We start from the raw sequence: 19,545 nt of genomic DNA, 5'->3' as shown, positions 1-19,545 counted from the left end.
CAATCATGATCAGACTTTCTGCAGCATAGATGGGACGAACTCCAGGCCTCAGCAGAAGGCCTTTCAGCTTGCTAAGGCCCAGGGATGTGAAGGCCTGAGAGTTAATGAGATGCAGGGAATGGCTAGCAAGGAAATGCAAACTTTCACTAGCAAATTAAAGGGAGCAGTTCAAGGGATCAGCCGCCTAAGGCAGTTTTCCTGTCTGGAGGAAGGTGGGGTGGTGGAGAGGAGGACCTCCCATGTATCAGTGGACTTGGGGAGGGGCATGCGTGAAGAAGGGGGAGGAGGGTAGGACTTGGAGGGAAGGAGGGGGGCTTATGGGGGGATACAAAGTGAATAAAATGTAATTAATAAAATAAAATTAAATTAAAAAAAACCCTAGGATATTCTGTGGGTCTGGCCTGGTCTATCTCTTAGTTCTCTGGTAGCTTCAAGCAAGAAATCATAACAGGTGTCTGAGGGCTCTTGGCCTTTCTAACCGGAAGTGGCGGTATGCTTGAGCCAAGAGTGCAAAAGAGCAAGTCTTCTCAGTTGCGACCAGGGCTCCTCAAAGAAATAAACATGGTAGTAAGAATACTGTTGGCTAGGTACAAACACACACATACACTATAAACACATAATTTTTATTCCACGTCCAGCAGTGACTTTCATATGCTTTATACAGCACTGTTGTTGACCAGGAACTATCGTAGTACCTTCCATGTCACAGATAAAGGAAACTGAGAAGTAGGGACATTATCAAGCCCCTTGTAAAAGGTGGTTACGCACATACTACCCCAACTCTATTCTACGGATATAGAATCTGAGGATCTCTGTGGTAAGGAAGGATCTCTGGCCTTCCCCACCTTCTCCCCAGAGCAGGCATCTCTGATCTCCTTCTGAGCGATGCCTTCCACATGCCTGGAGGCTTGGGGCCTCCATATTTCTAAGGATGAAGGAATCCAGTAAGGAAGTAGAGCGAGTGGGCCTCGCTATTTCCCTAGTCGATTCATGTCCCTTGTCTAATATTTCTTGGGATGTTATGAACAAATATATCTTCCCCTCCTTAGACAGGGTACCAGATATAATCCAAGTATCTCCCCAAGTTCAAGTTGGGGAAACAGTTTATTGGGCTCTCTTGCCGAGCACTTTAAAGCAGCTGCACCACGGGAAAGTCTCAGTGTGAATGTTGACTCCTCCACAGCTGCATTGCTGACACTACCCCCTTCAGTTAACGCCTACATACTGTGTGCTCTACCACCCCAAAGACCTTGAGACCATGTGCAATTAGGGCAGAATTCCCCACAGTGTACAGAGGCATAGGAAGGAGTGGCTGGGTTCTCCAGGGATGGCCCAATGACCTTCCATGCCATCCCTTCTGAGGGAGCTTCAACACTCAGCAGATGCCATCACAAGAGTCTCCTGCAAGTGGGCACAGCCACTCTGATGAAGATGAGCTTCTGCTTACTCTTTTCTAACAAAGGTCCTTATGCCTTATAAACTTTGAATACATTTGTATGTTTCTCTGCCCTCCTCCTTTTGACACAGATGCCACAGCCAAGGAGCCCTTCATGCGTAGAAGGAGAAAGCTGGTTTTCTCTCCTGTACAGGCTAAAGTGACATTCTGAGCTGTGATACACCAGAGTGTGGAATTATGTTCTCCGCTGCCTTTGGATGGAGGGTGCTTCATTTTTGACAGCTATTTCAGTCTCTAGTCCTTTGGGGGCTTGTAATTCTTCATCTATCTATCTATCTATCTATCTATCTATCTATCTATCTATCTATCTATCTATCTATGCGGATGTTATGACCCATGTTATTCAGACAGCCAGGCCCAGAGAGAGGCAGAGATAGGAAAGAGGCTTCTCAGATTAGGCCCGGCAGTGCCTCACTCTGAGGGCCAGAGATACAACAGAGGGGCTAGAAGGGCCAGACTGCCAGAGAACGTTGCTGCTGTTCATAGTGGTGAGGTACTCTCTCTTTGCCATACTAGACAGATTTGCCTCCGAATAGAGAAGGTGACGGGGGCTCCCAGCTTGAACCTTGGTGCCAAGCAGTGCAAGGCCACACACTGGGTCTTAGGCACAGTCCTTGATCTAAGCCTCTGTATTCTTGGTGAAGTGGGAACAACAGTGTCTCTCACAGGGTCACTGTAGAGATTTAATAATTTAACACATATTAGAAACATTGGGTGTTCAGGGAATGGTGTCTCCCATAAGGCACTAGCAAAATCAATCACAAAATAAAACAATAACAGAAGCCAGTTAGAAATTCTTCCCTGGTTTCTCTAAGCAAATAAATTCTTGTGCAAAAGCTTGGTTTTCCTGTGTGGAGTTCTGGAACATCTATGCAGGGTCAGCAGGAGTCTGCAGCCACCTTTCTACAAGGGATCATGGATAATGAGAACTCCACTCACCTATAGGTGCCCAGCTTCATCCTTTTTTCAGTTTATGCACGCACAGGCTGAGATACATTTGCAAATTCATATGCGGTTTTTACAGGTCATTGAATTCTTGGGATCCCAGGGACTCCTGTTCCCAGGTATGTGAATACCTTGGCAGTATTTTCCATCACAGACATGAGCTCATGACAGTCTTTAGCCAGGTATGTCCCAACAACCCCTCGGGTCACATGCATTCCTTCCTCCTCATGCTTCATTCTGTTCACTGAAGTTCTTTCTGCTGTTTGCATCTTAGTTCACTTTCAGAGAGCTTTCCAGCTCAGCTCCAGTGGCCCTCGAACCTCATTACACTCTTGGTAATTAGCTCCATCTCATTACCCAGCCCTGCTGGAATAGGATTACTTGTTTCCAGGTGTAAACCTATGCAGTGCATCTTTCTACACCTCTTCAAAATTCCAGGCAGGCCTTGTGCTGCAGCCAAAGCAGGACAACTATTTCCAGCTGCATAGAGTTCATTACCATGTCTGTGTCAGGAAAAGAGCTCCGTTGTTTTCCACATCTGGTCACATGCTTACTAATTATGTACTTCTTATAGCAACTGTGTCTAAATAGGACAGAGTTGAGATCTCTGTGGAGCCTAGCAATTCTTTATGTTTTCCTCTTCTTGGTACCTCATTACCCTCCCTCCACATTATGCCCAATTTGTTTTACATCCATGCCACATTAAGACAATTGCTCTCAGGTGTGCATTACAACATACTGTGCCTTTCAACCCACACTTCCTTGACCAGAACACAACTCGTTCCCATATCCTGTGGGAGGTAAGCCATTTTCCCGTCTCTGTTCACATTTAGCCTGGATGGATAGAATCCACTTGGATTTGCTGAGTCCGTTGCCTGGACTATGGTCTGCTTCATTCTTTGTCAGCCTGCTTTTGTGCCCTGGTCCTGGGGAGGTAGCCATTGCCATGTCTCAGAGCAAAAATCCTGAATGGAATAGCCCTGGTCCATTCACAGAGCCCTTGAAGCAGGGATTCATTTGTTCCATCAGGAGTTGACGATGCAGGAGCTGCCAATCTTCGCTGGCAAGTGAAGGCACACGAACAGTGACAGTTATGAGTTTCCAAAACTTCAAACAACTTAGAGCTGGGTAGCAGGGAGTCAGGCTGAAGATTTCAGTCCTTAATCCTATGCAATGGCTTCTTGACTGAAAGGTTAGTGTTAGAGAATTGAGAGAATGTGTGGACTTAGCAAAAGCAAGATCACTCGTTTCAAGAAGCCAAGAAAATGCCAAATCACACCACAAGGACAATTCTGGTTGCCACTGCATAGATCTTATGTCTCCTGAGCTGTAACAGGCAATCATATGCAAAGATCATGTCAGCTGAATGAATTACTTGTGTTAGAACGCCTTGGACAAAGGCCCCATGACCTCTTTCTGTGTACAACTGGCATTTCTGGTCTGCCACCTTTGTAGAACGAGGGGATCCACTCTCACAATGCTCTCTGAAGCAGCTCCTGTGCCTGGATACTGCTGGCTCCCACTTTTCCCACCATTCCTCTCAACCCAAGTTTCTCCCCCCTTTTTATACCCAGGAAACCACCCTGAACACTCAGCATAGGTGAGGAGGAACAGAGGCCAACAATCCAAGCTAGGAGGCCTCAGCCACTACAGAGAACTTCTAAACAGAAGTGGTCCACTCCAAGAGCTCTCGGCTCCTCCTGCCACGCCTGCTTCTTGGGTGGACTCTTAAGAACCTTGTTTAAGAACCTTCTTCTCCATGGACACCCTCTGCATGCATTCAATTTCTTCTGATAGGATTCTAAACCACACAGCTGTGTTGCTCCCCTTCCTCTTCGAAGGCCACCCTGCAGCTGCCTGCTGGCTCCTTGCCTCACTGCCCACCTGGTTTCTGGCTCAGCTTTGGGTGTGAACTCGTTGGGTTCTAGCCCAGTTCCTAAATTCCATAAGAAAGTGTCCTCTGTCTCTGGACCACGTGTGGCAGTAGTGCCACACATCAGGTTCTTGGGAAAGGTTTGCTGAAAAAAGTATCTGAGAAAAACAACACACAGCACTTAAGCTTCTCAAAACAGGTTTTAATTTTTGGTTATTCCCATCCAGACCAAAGTTGTTACAAGCAGGTGTGAAAATTCCGTCCCTCGGGGGTCTCTGAGCGACTTTAAATGGCCAGCCCTTCTGGCTTTTCTTCCCATGTGTGTTCAAGCATGTTCATTTATCCTTGTTGGTATAGTATTGCCCCCTGAGATCTATGTAGCAAGATCTCAAGTAGCAAGAGCATGAGGGCCTGGGGCAGTGGCAAGGTCCATATGGCCAGGAGCACTGCAGGTACCCGAACAGGAACGGGCATTTCAAAAGGCTTAGCAGCTAGCTGGTTGTACAGAGTAAGTTCAGGACAGCCAGAACTACATAGAGAAACCCTGTCTCAAAACAAAAACAAAAACAAAAAACCTAACAAACAAATAAAAAAGAGGCATCACTGGTAGCAACACAGGAAAAATGTCCCATTTCCTTGCTCTCTATTGAACAGAATTGAGATGTATTGCTTTATATTAAATATTTGTTGTTTTATTCCTCTCTGAATTTTTCAGTATTTTCAATGTTTATTATAATACTAATTGCTTAACTTTTTCATTGTCAAAAATTTTAAATATATATACATATATTGTGTGTGTGTACTTGGTGTGTGTGTGTATGTGAGTGTTGGTTTTGGTCAGTGTTTTATCACAGCAACAGCAGCCAACTAGGATAGGACTTGTCTGTGAGGAATGATTTAAGGTATACGGACTGAGCGGGGGAGGTCCACTCTGAATGTGGGGGAGTCACTCAATGGGCAGTCGGAAAAGGAGAAAGCTAGCCGGACACAGCGTTCTTGCATGCAGACGTCATGTGGCCAGCTGCCTCAAGCTCTTGCTGCCTCGACCTCCCTGTCAGGATGGTCATGCCTGTTAAGTGTTGGCCAATAAACCTTCCACTCTTGGGCTGCTTTTGTTTTAGTCACAGCAATGAGACCATTAACACAGTGTGCAGGGGAACATGAGGGCGCTCTCAGTTTACGCTCGATGAAGCGGAGGTGAGGTGGGCAGTTCTCCCTTTTAGTCTTAGCACTAGTTTGAAGTTTTAAATTTTGACATTATGTGTAAAGCAGTTTTTCCTGCATGTATGTCTGTGCACATGCATGCAGTGCTTGTGGGGCCAGAAGAGGCTTCAGGCCAGCTGGCAGGCCAGCGGAACTGAAATTACAGAGGGTTGTGAGCCTCCATGCAGGTTCTAAGAACTGAACCCCAGTCCTCTGGCAGGCCAGCCAGAGCTCCTAACAGTTGGGCCATCCCTCCGGCAAAACAAAAAGGTGTGAAACCAACCAGCGGCCTGTGTACTCACTCGCTATAGCGCTATAGCATACAAACCTTCCCAGGGTCAGGATAAAGAACCTCTGCTTTCTCCCCTGGCCTAGAGATCTGGTTTGGGGAGGGAAGCCAGCTGAGAAGCACTTTCTTGATTTTGGCAATGGAGTCAAAGCGCTGTGCACACACTTACTTCACTAAAGTATAAACTGCACACTTGCTTAGGCCACAGGCCTTCTTAAGTAGTTTCAGGATGGCCCGAAAGCTTAGGTAGCAATGGCTTTCCTTAAGTCCATTTTGAGTTCAGCAACTTGCCGCGCCCTCCTCCCTGTCCCACCCCCATCCCCTGGGAATAGACTGCACTAAAGAAGTTCCACAGATATCCTGTACTGCAAACGTCCTAAGAGTTCCCACGGAAAAGCAAAAGAATTCCCCTTCTACCCATTGGCCATCAGTGTAGACAACACACTATGAACCCCCCCACACCCCACCCCCCGGCTGTGGCGCAGCCCCTCAGACGGTGGTTATTTTCTTGTCCTTGGTGGCTTGCTTGATGGCGGCCTGCTCACAGATGATCTCCTTGAGCCTCTGCAGCCTGGTGTTCTGGGTGGTTTGGTCACCCACGCCAGTCTGGCTGCGGTGCAGCAGGGTCAGGGCGTGGGTATACTCCAGCTCTGTGTACTTCACGCCCTGATCCACCACCAGGTTCAGGAGCTCGTCGGCTGTGTTGTACAGCATCTCGTAGTACTGCCTGGGAAATGAAGACAGAGCCTTGTTCAGCGTTTTCTCCACCAGCATGGCAGGTCATTTGCACATTCTGTTATTTGTATGTTAATATGTTTACTTATTTCACAAACAGCTACTGATTACCTGGAAGGCAAGTTCTGTCCCGCTCAACCTCTTCCCCGCTCCCTCCCTCACTACTGGCAACTCTGGGAAGCATATGCCTTTCTTCTCTTTGACCAGGATAATACTGTTGCCTACTTGTTAAGGGTATTAGCATGAACTGACTTATCTAGAGCACTTAGAAGGCGGCGCTTGTAAAGATTCACTTTTACAGCAGTAACTAAGGGTAGTACTAGGCGACTTGGTGTGCCCTGCCCATTAGCAATGGCTAACAGAAGAGGCTTCCCGGGGGAGAGTCACTGTTTTCCTTCCTGTGGGAAAGCTTTACCAAGGCTGATGGGCTAGAAGCAGGCAGAGTTGGCTGAAGAGATGTGGGCACCACAGTGACCCTACCCATTAAATTAGGACCACTGGCTCAGGAACCTGCATTCCTACACTCAGGGCCTTGAGTTTTTCTTCTTCATCAAGGCTATCTTGGGGGAAGGAAAAAAAAAAAAAAACAACCCTTCAAACCTCACATTTTGGGAGAAGGAAGCCAACATTCCATATGGGAATATACTTCAAGAGCTTTATAATTGCTTTTTCAAGGGGGATGAGGTCGGGAAGAGTTCTGATGTCTCCGCTAGCTTTTCTTTTCTAACTGATGAGAACAGCAGAAATGATAATCTTGAGTGGTAGAAGGTGGAAGAATGAACCTGTTTGTTTCAGATGGGCAAATTACTTCATGAGTGTCCCAGGAGCACTGTTTGGCCCTGTCAAGTGTGGAGTCTTCTGAAAATTAGTTTTCTGTTGTGGTTTCACATGAGGACTTACTTTAGCCTCATGAGACCGGCTATGGTGTGACTGTGGACACCATAACCATGGCTGTTGGTGGATTTTTGGTTGGCTATGGAAAGGCTGGTTGCAAGAACCAGCTGGTGGGTGCAGGACCCTCAAGGCGGGCCTTTGAGCACCACACACTGCCTCTGCATCTTCCTAACACCCTCTGCCTCCCGATTCATGCTGATGTGAAGAGGTGGTGCCCGGAAGGTCTGATTGGCCTAGAGTGAACAGCTAGGGCCTCTCCACTATGATGCACTACCTCCCCTTCAACTTTGAGCCAAAATAAACCCTTCCTGTTGTAGGGTGCTACCAGATATTTGGTTACCACAAGAAAAGTAATAAACACATCACCAGGTATTTAGAAAGCATTGGCCAAGCACAACCTTGGTTGTGGACAGAAGTACCTCTGATGGAAGAGGACAAAGTCACTTTAGAGGATTCTGGGAAAACAGTATCATCAATAATCAGAAAACGCTCTGAGGCTGCATGTTTATCACAAAGCCCATGAGCTTTGTGTTATACTCCATGTATATGAGATAGTAAGAAATCTCAGTCTAGAAATTATGCTGTAGGAAGGAGCATCATGTGCTCCTTGTCCTACCGCATCATATGCCCCATGACACACATAAGCTTCCTCTCAGACGCTTCCCTTACTTTATGAATGAAGGACCTATGTTATGTTTCTTAAGGACCTTAGTTCTGTTTACCGTAGATGCACACATGTGAGAGAAAGCTGTTTTAGGAAACTTCATGAAAATATCCATTTTATATCGCTCAAGAAGAAGACGTGTACACATTTGGACTTATCAAATGGAGTAGGAACTTGGGGCTCCATGAAACCTGGACCTTCTCACCTCAGAATGTTTCATGCAGAACTATCTGGGTGTCAGGAGGCGTATGGAGGCCTGCAGGCTTACAGCCTGGCACTGTAACGGTGAAAGGTTCCACACCAGGGTCTTTGGGAGAGAATAGCTACTCAACCCTCCCACCTCCAAGATGCCTAAGACCTAGAAGAGCTACAGAAGTGGTAACTGGTTTGTGATACTTTTCACTGAGATTAAGCAAAAATAATTTGAGTTCTCTGCATTATGATATTGATATTTTCATCATTTATCTTAAAAAGCAACACTGAGCCCATCAGCCCAGATGAAATTGGATTTCTTTTGAAAAGTCTGATGAATTGTTTCCAGGGAGACTGGCTGGTTTTCTACAGAGCCTGCCATTCCACGCTGGGAGTAAACAAGACAAAGATGCCTGGAACACTGGACCTGGACTGTCTAGTGTGATGAGTGACAAAGGGCACACCATTTAAGTACTTAATGTTTCAATATCCTCTGTGTATTGACGACCTTTATACATCCCAGAATGACTCTGAAGGCAATGGAGAGACTAGAGGAGTTCTGAGCCTCAGATGAACAGTGCACCAAAACTGCAAAGCGGAGTTATTAAACAAAATGGACAGGTAACTGATGGCACATTTTCTATCGTCAGAGGAAAATTCCCCTATAACCATGATGATATATTAGATCATAAAGAAACATAAATATTTAAAGACAGAGTGAAATTCATTTATCTTTCAGAAAGCTACCTTACCCAGTAGTAAAGACTAATAAATGGCCAGAAGAACTGACCTGTGGTGGGAAGGTGCTGTAAGATGCCCTAAAGAGAAAGTGGGAAAATGCCCCAAACCATGCAATTAAAATGAGTTTCTATGATAAACACTGATAGACTGAAATCAAGCCCAATGGGAATAAATAAATGATGGATACATACTGAGACTTTAGGAAAATAAAAGCATGGTTTTTATCTTCGAGCATTACAACAGCCGTCATAGCTTCCAGGGTACCTCAGCTTACAGCACACAGTACGCGGCTGCCTGCGCTGCATGCATTGGTGAGCAGACATGCGCTTTACATGTCTTCCAGCTCATGACATACAGAGGCAGTCTCTTTACAAGGACTCCTTAGCACTGGGAGGCCAGCTGCTGGCTGTGCACTGGAAAATCTGTTCTGAGGACCACAGGAGCATGGTATCATCCTGGTGACTGGGACATTTCATGACCAAGCGTGTGCCTTCCCATGGTTCCTGTTGCCCTTTGCTATGTGTCTTCTGGTATTATGAGTAGACAAGGTTATTTGTGACTTTTCTGACTCTGTTCTGAAACATAATGACCCAAAGTGACTTGTAGAGGAAGAATTTATGTGGCATCTGGTTCTGTTGTGAAACCACACTACATCGCAGTGCCAGCCGTCAGGCACTGTGTGTACAAACTGCTTAAACCTTTTGCTTTTAGCATTAGGGTCTTCTGACCTCTCTTTGCAAGCCTTTTATACACAAGGGTCAGGAAGAGCTTTAGTCCGCACCTGTCCACCTCCCTCTCTGGTGTGCTCACTTCGTGTCTCCATTGTGACTGAGGTTACTGTAAATGGTTTGGGGTTTCCTGTAGGGAAAGTGAGGGAAGAATGCCATCTCTTCCAGCCACTGCAATTTTCCTGTGTCTACAGCCCTTCATAGCATGTCTGTGTGCAGGAGACAGACAGCAAGGCCCTGCTGGGCCTGGCCTAAATCCCTGGGGATGCCGTTCTCACCTGCCTTGTTTTACTTGGTGGGATTCAGAGTTCAGGGTTCATTTCTAAGTGGCTCCCCCGAGTGTCTGGAGGGTTAGTGCCAGTCTACATTCTCTATATAAAACGACATAGTATTATCATAAAACTTATACAGTCCTCCTGTACATTTTAATTTTTTATTTTTGAGACAGGCTCTCATGTAGCCCTGGCAGACCTAGAACTCACTCTGTAGACCAGGCTGGCCTCAAACTCACAGAGATCCACCTTTCTCTACCTCTTGAATGCTAGGGTTAAGGTGTGTGCCACCATGCCCGGCTCTTCTATACATTTTAAAATCCTGTTTAGATTTTGTATACTATGTAGCACAATGTGAACAGACTACAAGTAGTTGCTACACTATTGTGTTGTGAGAATAATGATAACAAAGTCTGCACTGGTATTTTTTTCCTGAATATTTTTGATCTTTGGTTGGCTACAACATAGAAGGCAGAATCTATGGATAAGAACTTGTGCATAACTATGGCTAATGTACATAGCTATGTGTTGGGACCTATAATTACTGTGCTAATATCAAACAATATTTAACTTGTAGATACATCTGTGTATTCAACCTTCTGAAATAGGTATCACAGTTCACGCTGGGAGCAACACAGTGGTAGAACATGATTTGCCTCAGGTCTCAAACTAAAGGGTTTTAAGACTTATACTTCCTCCCAAGCAAAGGTAACCATGAAAGTCTAAAAATCAAGTGTTAACTGCAAATGCTGTCTGCAGAGCTAGTTATGTTTGGCCATGCTTTTGTGTAACTGAATAAAATTCCGAGACAAACTTACCCTGCTGAGCTAGGCTGAAGTGGAGTGAGCCTGCAGTGCGGCAGTCACACTTTGTTTACACAAACCTCACAGCTGAATCGGTCTCTGTGGAGCTGGAGTTCAGGGCTCCAAATAGAAACGGTGGCATTTAACTCAGGGTTTTTCATTTTGTTACCTACTTTATTTTTCCTTGTTTGTCTTCCCAAGGTGGTAATGGATGAGGTAAGCATTATTTTTAAAAGTTGGCTGCCTTTCTGATTTATTACTTCCTTGAGGAGGGGATAATCATGTGTTTTCAGTATGGTGCTTGTTGGTGGGGATGGAAATCAGTATGGCTGTAATGGAAGACAGTAGATATAGAGAGCTTTAAAAGCACACAGAACTCTCATATGACCCAGCACGCCAAAGGAAATAAAGTCATTCCAACAGCAAGATACTTGCACTTTCTTCTTTATTGCAGCAGTATTCACAATAGCTAAGATATGGAATTGATTGCAGTGTCTATCCCTGAATGCAACAATAAGGATGGTCTATGAACCTAACAGGTTATTACATAATAGTGAGTTCCAGGCTAGCCTTGAACTCACACAGATCTGCCTCACATAAAACTCACACAGAACGAGGTCCTGGCATGAGAAGCTGACCTGAACCTAATAGTGGTGACTGGAGCTCCCCTAATTACATTTAGGTGATGATAGTGAGATGGCTTGGGAGGTAAAAAGGTGCATGCTGCCAGCCCTGGTGACCAGAGTTGAACTCCTGGGACCCATGAAAGGCTGCCTTCTACCAGCTGTCCTTGGACTAGCACATGCACACAGGCTACGACCGTGTGTGTAGGTTGGCTACTGCTTTTCCAAAATGTTCAGAACCAGAAATGTTTTGCCTCAGGTGATTTCAGTTTGGGAACTACATGCACACACTAGTGAGATATCTTCACAAAGGGACTTAAGTCTAAATTAACAAGTTTCCTACGCATTGGTTATGGCAGGAACATTGATAACACATCAGGCCATGAGGCCTGAGGATCTCTCCAAAGGTTCCTGGGTAAGGCGGCTTTGTTTTGTTCTATTGTCAGTGTCCTTTGCTTTATACAGAAGCTTTTCAGTTTCATGAGGTTCCATTTATTAATTGTTGATCTTAGAGCCTGAGCTGTTGGTGTTCTGTTCGGGAAGCTGTCTCCTGTAATAATGAGTTCAAGGTTCTCCACTTTTTCTTGTAATTAGATTTAGTGTGTCTGGTTTTCTATTGAGGTCTTAGATCCACTTGGATTTAACTTTTGTGCAGGGTGATAAGTATGAGTCTATATGCATTTTTCTACATGTAGACATCCAGTTAGATCAGCACCATTTGTTGAAGATGCTATTTTTTCCCATTGTATGGTTTTGGCTCCTTTGTTAAAAAAAAAAAAAATGTCTGTAGGTGTATGGGTTTATTTCTGGGTCTTCTATTTGATTCTATTGAACAACCAGTCTGTTTCTATGCCAGCATCATGCAGTTTTTATTATTATTGCTCTGTAGTACATCTAGAGATCGGGAATGGAGATAGCTCCTGAAGATCTTTTATTGTACAGGATTGTTTTTGCTATTCTAGGTTTTTTGTTTTTCTATATGAAGTTGAGAATTGTTCTTTCAAGGTCTGTAAAAAATTGTGGTGGTATTTTGATAGCAGAGAGTTTTATGGAAGACTCATGGGGGAATAGAAGGACATGAAGGGGAAAGGAATTACAAAAGAACACCAAAAGAGACAACAAATCTGGGCCCAGGGGGTCCTGTGGAGACTGATGCACCAACCAAGGGCCATGCATGGAGAGGACCTAAGCCTCTTGCTCAGATGTAGCCAATTGGCAGCTCAGTCTCCATGTGGGTTCCCAAGTAAGGGGAGCAGGTGCTGTCTCTGCCATGGTCTTGGGGGCAGCCTTGCCAGGCCACAGAGCAAGAGGATGCTGCCAGTCCTGATGGGACCTGAGAGGCTGGGATCAGTTGGTAGGGAAAGAGGGCTACTCCTTTCTGAGGACTAGGGGCAGAGGATAGGGAAAAAAAGAGGGAGAGAGGGTGGGACTGGTGTGAGACAAGGGAGGGGACTACGATTGGGTTGTAAAGTGAATACATTTTAAAAATATAAAAAATTTAAATAAGCACCCCCCTCCCCTCCCAACCCCACCATCTCTCCATCTTCTCCACCCATGCCCCTCCCCCAGTCCACTGATGGGCGAGTCCTCCTCCCCTTCCTTCTGATCCTAGTCTATCAGGTGTCATCAGGAGTGTCTGCATTGTCTTCCTCTGTGGCCTGGTAAGGCTGCTCCCCCCTCAGGGGGAGGTGATAAGAGAGCAGGCCAATTAGTTCATGTCAGAGACAGTCCCTGTTCCCATTACTAGGGAACCCACTTGGACAGTGAATTCTAGGTCTTACTATCTCCCCCTTCTTTCATAATATTCCCTGCACTCTGTCCAAAGTTTGGCTATAAGTCTCAGCATCTGCTTTGAAACCCTGCAGGATGGATAGGCTCCTGTCCTGTTCCCTGTTTTCTCCTTCTTCTGATGTCCATCCTCTTTGCCTTTGTGAATGAGGATTGAGCATCTTACCCAGAGTCCTCCTTCTTGATTAGCTTCTTTATGTGTACAGATTTTAGTATGTTTATCCTATATTATATGTCTAATATCCACTTATAAGTGAGTATATACCATGTGTGCTTCTGGATACTTCACTCAGGATGATCTTTTTAGATCCCACCATTTGCCTGCAAATTTCATGATTTCCTTGTTTTTAATTGCTGAGTAGTATTCCATTGTGTAAATGTACCACAATGTCTGTATCCATGCCTCAACTGAGGGACATCTGGGTTGGTTCAGGCTTCTGGATATTACAAATAAAGATGCTACAAACATGGTTGAACAAATGTCCTTGTATACTTGAACATATTTTGGATATATGCCTAGGAGTGGTACAGCTGGATCTTGAGGAAGCACTGAGAAAGTGTCAGATTGATTTCCAAAGTGTTACAGGTGGGATACAAAGTGAATAAACTGTAATTAATAAAAGAAAGAGAAAGAGAGGAAGAGAGAGAAAGAGCTGGAGGGGACAGGAACTCCACAAGGAGAGCAACAGAACCAAAAAATCTGGGCACAAGGGTCTCTTCTGAGACTGATACTCCAACCAAGGACCATGCATAGAGATACCTAGAACCCCTGCACAGATGTAGCCCATGGCAGTTCAGTGTCCAAATGTGTTCCCTAGTAAGGGAAACAGGGACTGTCTCTGACATAACTCAGTGGCTGGCTCTTTGATCACCTCCCCCTGAGGGGGAAACCAGGCTGCAGAGGAAGACAATAGGCTAGGGTCAGAGAGAAGGGGAGGTCCTCCTATCAGTGGACTGGGGAGGGGCAGGGAGGAGATGAGAGAGGGAGGGTGAGATTGGGAGGGGATGAGGGAAGGGACTACAGTGAATAAACTGTAATTTTATACTTTGATATAAAGTGAATAAAGTATAATTAATAAAAAATAAATAAATTTAAAAAAAGAAAAAAATAATAAATAAAAAGGCGTTGTCCTCAAGATGGCAGCACTGGGCGTTTGGGCTCCTGCTGTGAGTGAGGGATCTGTGGTAGTCCTTACCAGTGATGAGAGGATGTGGGCACAGTGTATCGCACCCTGCAAAATGAAGCTCTCGTTTTTCATAGTAACCTGCCGCAAGCATTTCCTTATAGTAATGAAAAGCAGGCTCTTACAACACCTTATGTGAAGGCAATTTTGAGCAGTTTTTTAGTGAGGGTGCACTGATTCCTTGAACAAGGTCAAAGGTGAACATTTCCACTTGTGGCATCAGGTTAGTACACAAAAGGTTCTGAAGTTTAGAACACTGCACTTTTCAGATTTCAGGTTAGGAGTGTTTAACTTGCAACTGGAGTATTTCAAGCACTTTAATATAGACCTAGTAGTATAGGGCAAACAAATATCAGGCAAAACACTGAATTCTTGTTTTCTCTGCCTCCTCAATGGTACATATAATAAACATGGAAATAGGAAGAAAGAAGAAAAAGGAACCGATTAATCCATCAGCTGAATAATTATCCCATAAATAACTGTGGGGGCACCTACAGCAGGGAGACTCACTCAACCACTAAGCAGAGGTTCTGGTTGTCTTGTATGCCATCTTGACTGGTTATGTGCTTTTGGACAGTGCTGTCACCTCCCTGAACATCTGCTTCCCTGTGAAACCTTGAGATGAGAGGCTCTGGCAGGTGCTCTTTAAGCACGGGCGGCAGTTTGGGACTTTACTCTAGTACAAAGTCCCCTGGTGAGTCCTTTCGCATCATGGAGCTGCCATCAGGGTTACTGATGCTAACTGTTGCCAAGCAATGTGAGGCAAGCACATTAGCAGTTGATCTGCAAACACTCTGAACAAGTGTAATCTTAGGCCAGATACTTTCCAGACCAATAATAAAGCAGATGACAATCCTGTGTATCAGAAGAATAAATTAGTATATTAAAATATAATGTAATTGTTCTTATTGGTCTTCTCCTTCAAAGAGCTTAGAGTTTATTAAAGACATGATTGAAAATTTTAATTTGAAATGCAGCAAAGTTATTTCCATTTCAGGAATGAGAAAAGGTAGAGAAAAACTAAATAAGTTTCAGGCAGCTAATGACAGGTTTACATGAGTACTTTATGCTGAGATGGTTTTTAATACTCTCAATAGATTACACTGGGTTTTGTTTTGGGCAGGCTGCTACAGAATGGATTTTAGAAAAGACTTTGCCCATATTCTCTCAGCTCGTGACAGTACATAATCCATAGGTAGGTTCAGTTTGGAATTTGGTGTTCTCAAGGTGTGCTCTGTCTTTTTGGTAACTCATTTATTCACATTTTCTTTTTTCACCCCATTCATCAATATTTAAATGACCAGGGATTCAGCTCAGTGGCAGACAGAGCACTTCCGGGAGCGAGACCTGAACAAGACCCCATGCACTCCAAAACTGGAGGAGGGACAGATGGGCAAGCAGTTACTCATGAGACTTATTCTGGGAGCTACCATACTTTTGCAGTTCTGGGGTGTCTCTCCTGGAGACTTTAAAAGTCCAAGCCAGCTGTGCTCCCTCCTCTCAGGAGTGTGTGCTCATCTCGGCACTTCTGATGGGCACTTCTGATCGGCCAGAGCCTGCTTTTATTTCTCTTCAGAAAAATGCAGCTGCATTCTGATGGAGCAGTCCTGTTACAGTCACTGAAATGGGGAGGGGATACCTTCCCACACTCTTAGTTAGCAACTTTGTCCTCACTCCATTTTTGGAATACATTCTAAATTTATAAATATCTAGGGTTGAAATTCCTCCTCCAAAAACATGCTACTCTCCACTACATCACATTTTTGTTTTGTTTTGCTTTGTTTTTTTGTTTGTTTGTTTTTGTTTTGTGAGACAGGGTTTCAAGGAGTAGCCTTGACTGTTCTAGACTTGATTTGTAGACCAGGCTGCCCTCAAACTCCCAGAGATCCACCTGCCTCTGCCTCCCCAAGTGCTAGGATTACAGGTGTGTGCCAGTGTGCCTGTCTCATCAGATAATTTTTTAAGTTGAGGTTTCTACAACAGTGTTAGTGGACAATCTACATTTTAAATTCAGTACAATTAAAACAGTGTCTCTTTGGTCTAGCACTGCGTTTGGTCAGAGCTCATTTTTATGAATAATTATTTACTACATTAAGAAGTCAGCTCAAGTCCTTCTCTCATTCTGAAGATTTTAATAAATATTGATCAGGACCATTTTTGTTTGCACTTGCCAAAGCAATTCTGATGGATTCATTGTCTGATGTTATCAAATAATGAAATATGAAAGAGTGAATAGAATTAACCTCTTGTTCTGTGATTTTTTATTTAGGGCCTTCATTTTACTTTCATAATTGTGTTTGTCTCATATTTCTGTAAATGTTCTTTTGATTATCAAAAGGTGAGCCTGGGTTAAGGAGAGCTGTGCTGTACTGAATAGCAGCTTAGAGTATTTTCAATTAAAATAGTTTATCAGATAGCACTTTGGAAAGTTTTCAATTTTAAAAAATAATTTATCTAATATCACAGGCTGAAAAAAGGCACATAAGCATATTGCCCTTTGGCAGTCACAAGCTATACAAATTGTTTACTAATAAGAAAATCTTAAATTGTATATTATCTATATTTCATAGACTAGAAATTTGGAGGTAACTGCTTATGTAAGCTGAAAAATAATTTAGAGGCTCTATGGCTTTTCATTTTTAAGTAAGGCAATGGAAGCACTAACTTTTCAATAGATAATGCAGAGTGCTGCTTCAAAGGGACAGCTGACCTCGTTACCAATGCTGAGGAGTCCAGCAACGCTACAGTAACAACATCACATAGAAGGCATGGTCCTTGGCTTCAAGAAGCTTCTTTTATTTGCTCTTTAAATAGAATGTCTAGTCTAAGCCTAAGTCAAAGGTATTCCATGGCAGAAGTCAAATGTTTAAATTTGTAGTCAAGCTCAGCCAAACCAAGCCAAGCCAGGGCTTGCCGGCCTACCTGTTGGTCTGGGCCATTCCTCATGTATAGATACTTGGAAAATGATAGAAGAATGAGTGGAACATGTTTTAAAAGAAAAATCCATGGAATTGCATGGGATCTCATGGCTTTGCTCAGAAACTGCTCTTATTAGGACATCATGCTGAAGAGACCGAGGTAATGGCTTGATTATAGCAGATGACAGTTATGGAAATTCCATTCCACCTCACAACTGTCAAGACAGGCAGAGTGAGGGTGATTGGATGGTTTGCGGCAACCACTGTCACTCACTGCTACTCAGCATTTGTTGGATTCTCTCACATGACACTCAGCCTTTCATTTCTATTTAGAAATCTGAATACTTGTCAAAATTGTTAGGGGCTTTATCCACTTTGTTGAAACAAAGACCATGTATTTCATGATTGAAAGGTCTCTATAACAACAACAACAAAAAGAAAAGGTTGGCAGCTGTGTGTGGTGACACATACCTGCAATTGCCCACTTAGGAGGTAGAAGCAGAATGATCAGTAGTTCTGATTTTCATGAGACTATCTAAAACACACACACACACACACACACACACACACACACACACACGCAGGTGGGGTAGAGGTTGTTAGAGGAAACCCAGCCCCTCTGAAATCCATGATGATTTGAGAAGTGTAAGCATATGCAAATCAGCAGGTCCCAATAGCAAACACTTGAGGGTGTATTAACTAAATGCTTAGGTTATTTATGAAGAGCGAAAATCTAAATAAACCAAAGCTACAAAATGGGCCACCTGAGATTCGAGCCATGTGACTCAGGATGGATGTCAATTAGGAGAGTAATGGAGTAAAGAGGAGGGAGTTAATGGAAGTATGTACAGTATCCAGCAGGGCTTAATTAAAGACCCAAAGACTCTGACAATGTGATGGATAGCTGTGGGAACTGTGGATTTGGTGGGTGAAAAGACCACTGTGGGTGATACATATTTGGCTGTCAGCAAACTGCTTGATACACTAAGACTAAAAATTGTAACCAGCAAAATGCATTTAATGCTGAATGGCTACCCCTGACAGGACACAGGCAGAAAGTCCAACAAAGGGTAATGATAAATGCAAGTCAACCACTCTATAGAGGGAAGCATCTAGTGAATACTAAGGACACTGGTTTTACACTGATCTCGTTTAATGCCTTAATTAGCGTGCAGAAAGATAAGTGAGCAGTGGAAAGGGAAAATGCTATAACTTGGGTAGGGCTGTGAACAACAGCAAAGAAGAGGAAATAACACAATGGATGCTAGGGGTTTTAGAATGAATCATAACAAAAGGAGGTCCATCTTAGAAAGGCCCACATGACCATGGCAGCGGAAATTCTAGCCTCCTGCTTTCAAAGGTCAGAAGGAAGTGAGAACAGCCATGGGAACCAGTCTGGCTATGGCTGGTGGGGGAAGCCAGGACTATAAAAACAAGGACCAGTTTCAGTTTGAGGAAGCAATGGCAATCCTTTCTTTGATGAATTTCACAGTTCTTTTTCATGTACCATAAGCCATATAAAAGAAGCCCAGAAAAGAATATCAAATGGGAGTAAAGGGCCAAAGGGTTAGGGGAAGCAATTAAAAGAGATTTAGTTCAGTTTCAAATGTCAGCCTACAAATAAGTGACGTTTCCTCTCTCCTGCCTCATTCTCATCAAAACGTATATTAACACATATTTTTACACCTTTTAGTGTATATGGAGTTAGAGACCTGGTGTAGCAGGTTGAGGTCTCCAGCAGCTGGGTTTATCTGACTTTGGACAGTTTATTAAATAGCAACATGGGCTGAGGTGGCCCAGAGCACAGGCTGGATCATCAGGTTGCACAAGCGTTTATACAGAAGCAGAACACAGGCTTTCTCGTCATTTCTACAGTAGTACAATGACGGAGTGGAGAGGGAGGAGGAGAGTGAGGCTGGCTAGGAATCTGGGGCCAGATATGAGGGACCTGAGGGTCACACAAAGGACTTTCCTGGTATGTGGGAGGAGATGTGAGGAGGCAAACTTAAGGACTGATAATTTTTTAGCTAGCCTACATTATTAAAATATTTATGATTTATTACTTTCAGAACTTAATAAAATAAAGTATTTTAACACTTCTATACAGAACGGAAAAAAAAATCTTGCCACAAAAGGCTAAACATTTCACCTTATGAGAACTCACAAACTTAGTTTTCTACTTTTCTGTGGGTGAGACTGTCCAGCTTCAGGTTACCAGGCCCAGGCAATTGGGTGCC

The 19,545-nt window shown here is 43.9% G+C and overlaps 1 protein-coding gene across 1 annotated transcript in view; it reads right to left on the bottom strand.

Annotated features, from left to right (window-relative positions):
* Nucleotides 1-4,455: 4,455 nt before the first annotated feature.
* The window catches only part of Exoc4 (exocyst complex component 4), an 824,181-nt gene continuing 809,091 nt past the window's right edge, over nt 4,456-19,545 (bottom strand). The window contains exon 18 of the mRNA XM_055602012.1: nt 4,456-6,493. Coding sequence (XP_055457987.1) covers nt 6,256-6,493 — 238 coding nt within the window. The 3' untranslated portion in view covers nt 4,456-6,255. The remainder of the gene's footprint in view (nt 6,494-19,545) is intronic.

This window comes from Psammomys obesus, unplaced genomic scaffold (assembly GCF_907164565.1).
Source record: "Psammomys obesus unplaced genomic scaffold, mPsaObe1.curated_primary_1811, whole genome shotgun sequence".
In the NCBI taxonomy this organism is placed as follows: domain Eukaryota; kingdom Metazoa; phylum Chordata; class Mammalia; order Rodentia; family Muridae; genus Psammomys; species Psammomys obesus.
Note: the sequence above shows the minus strand (reverse complement) of the source record. Positions and strands in the feature narration are given on the sequence as shown.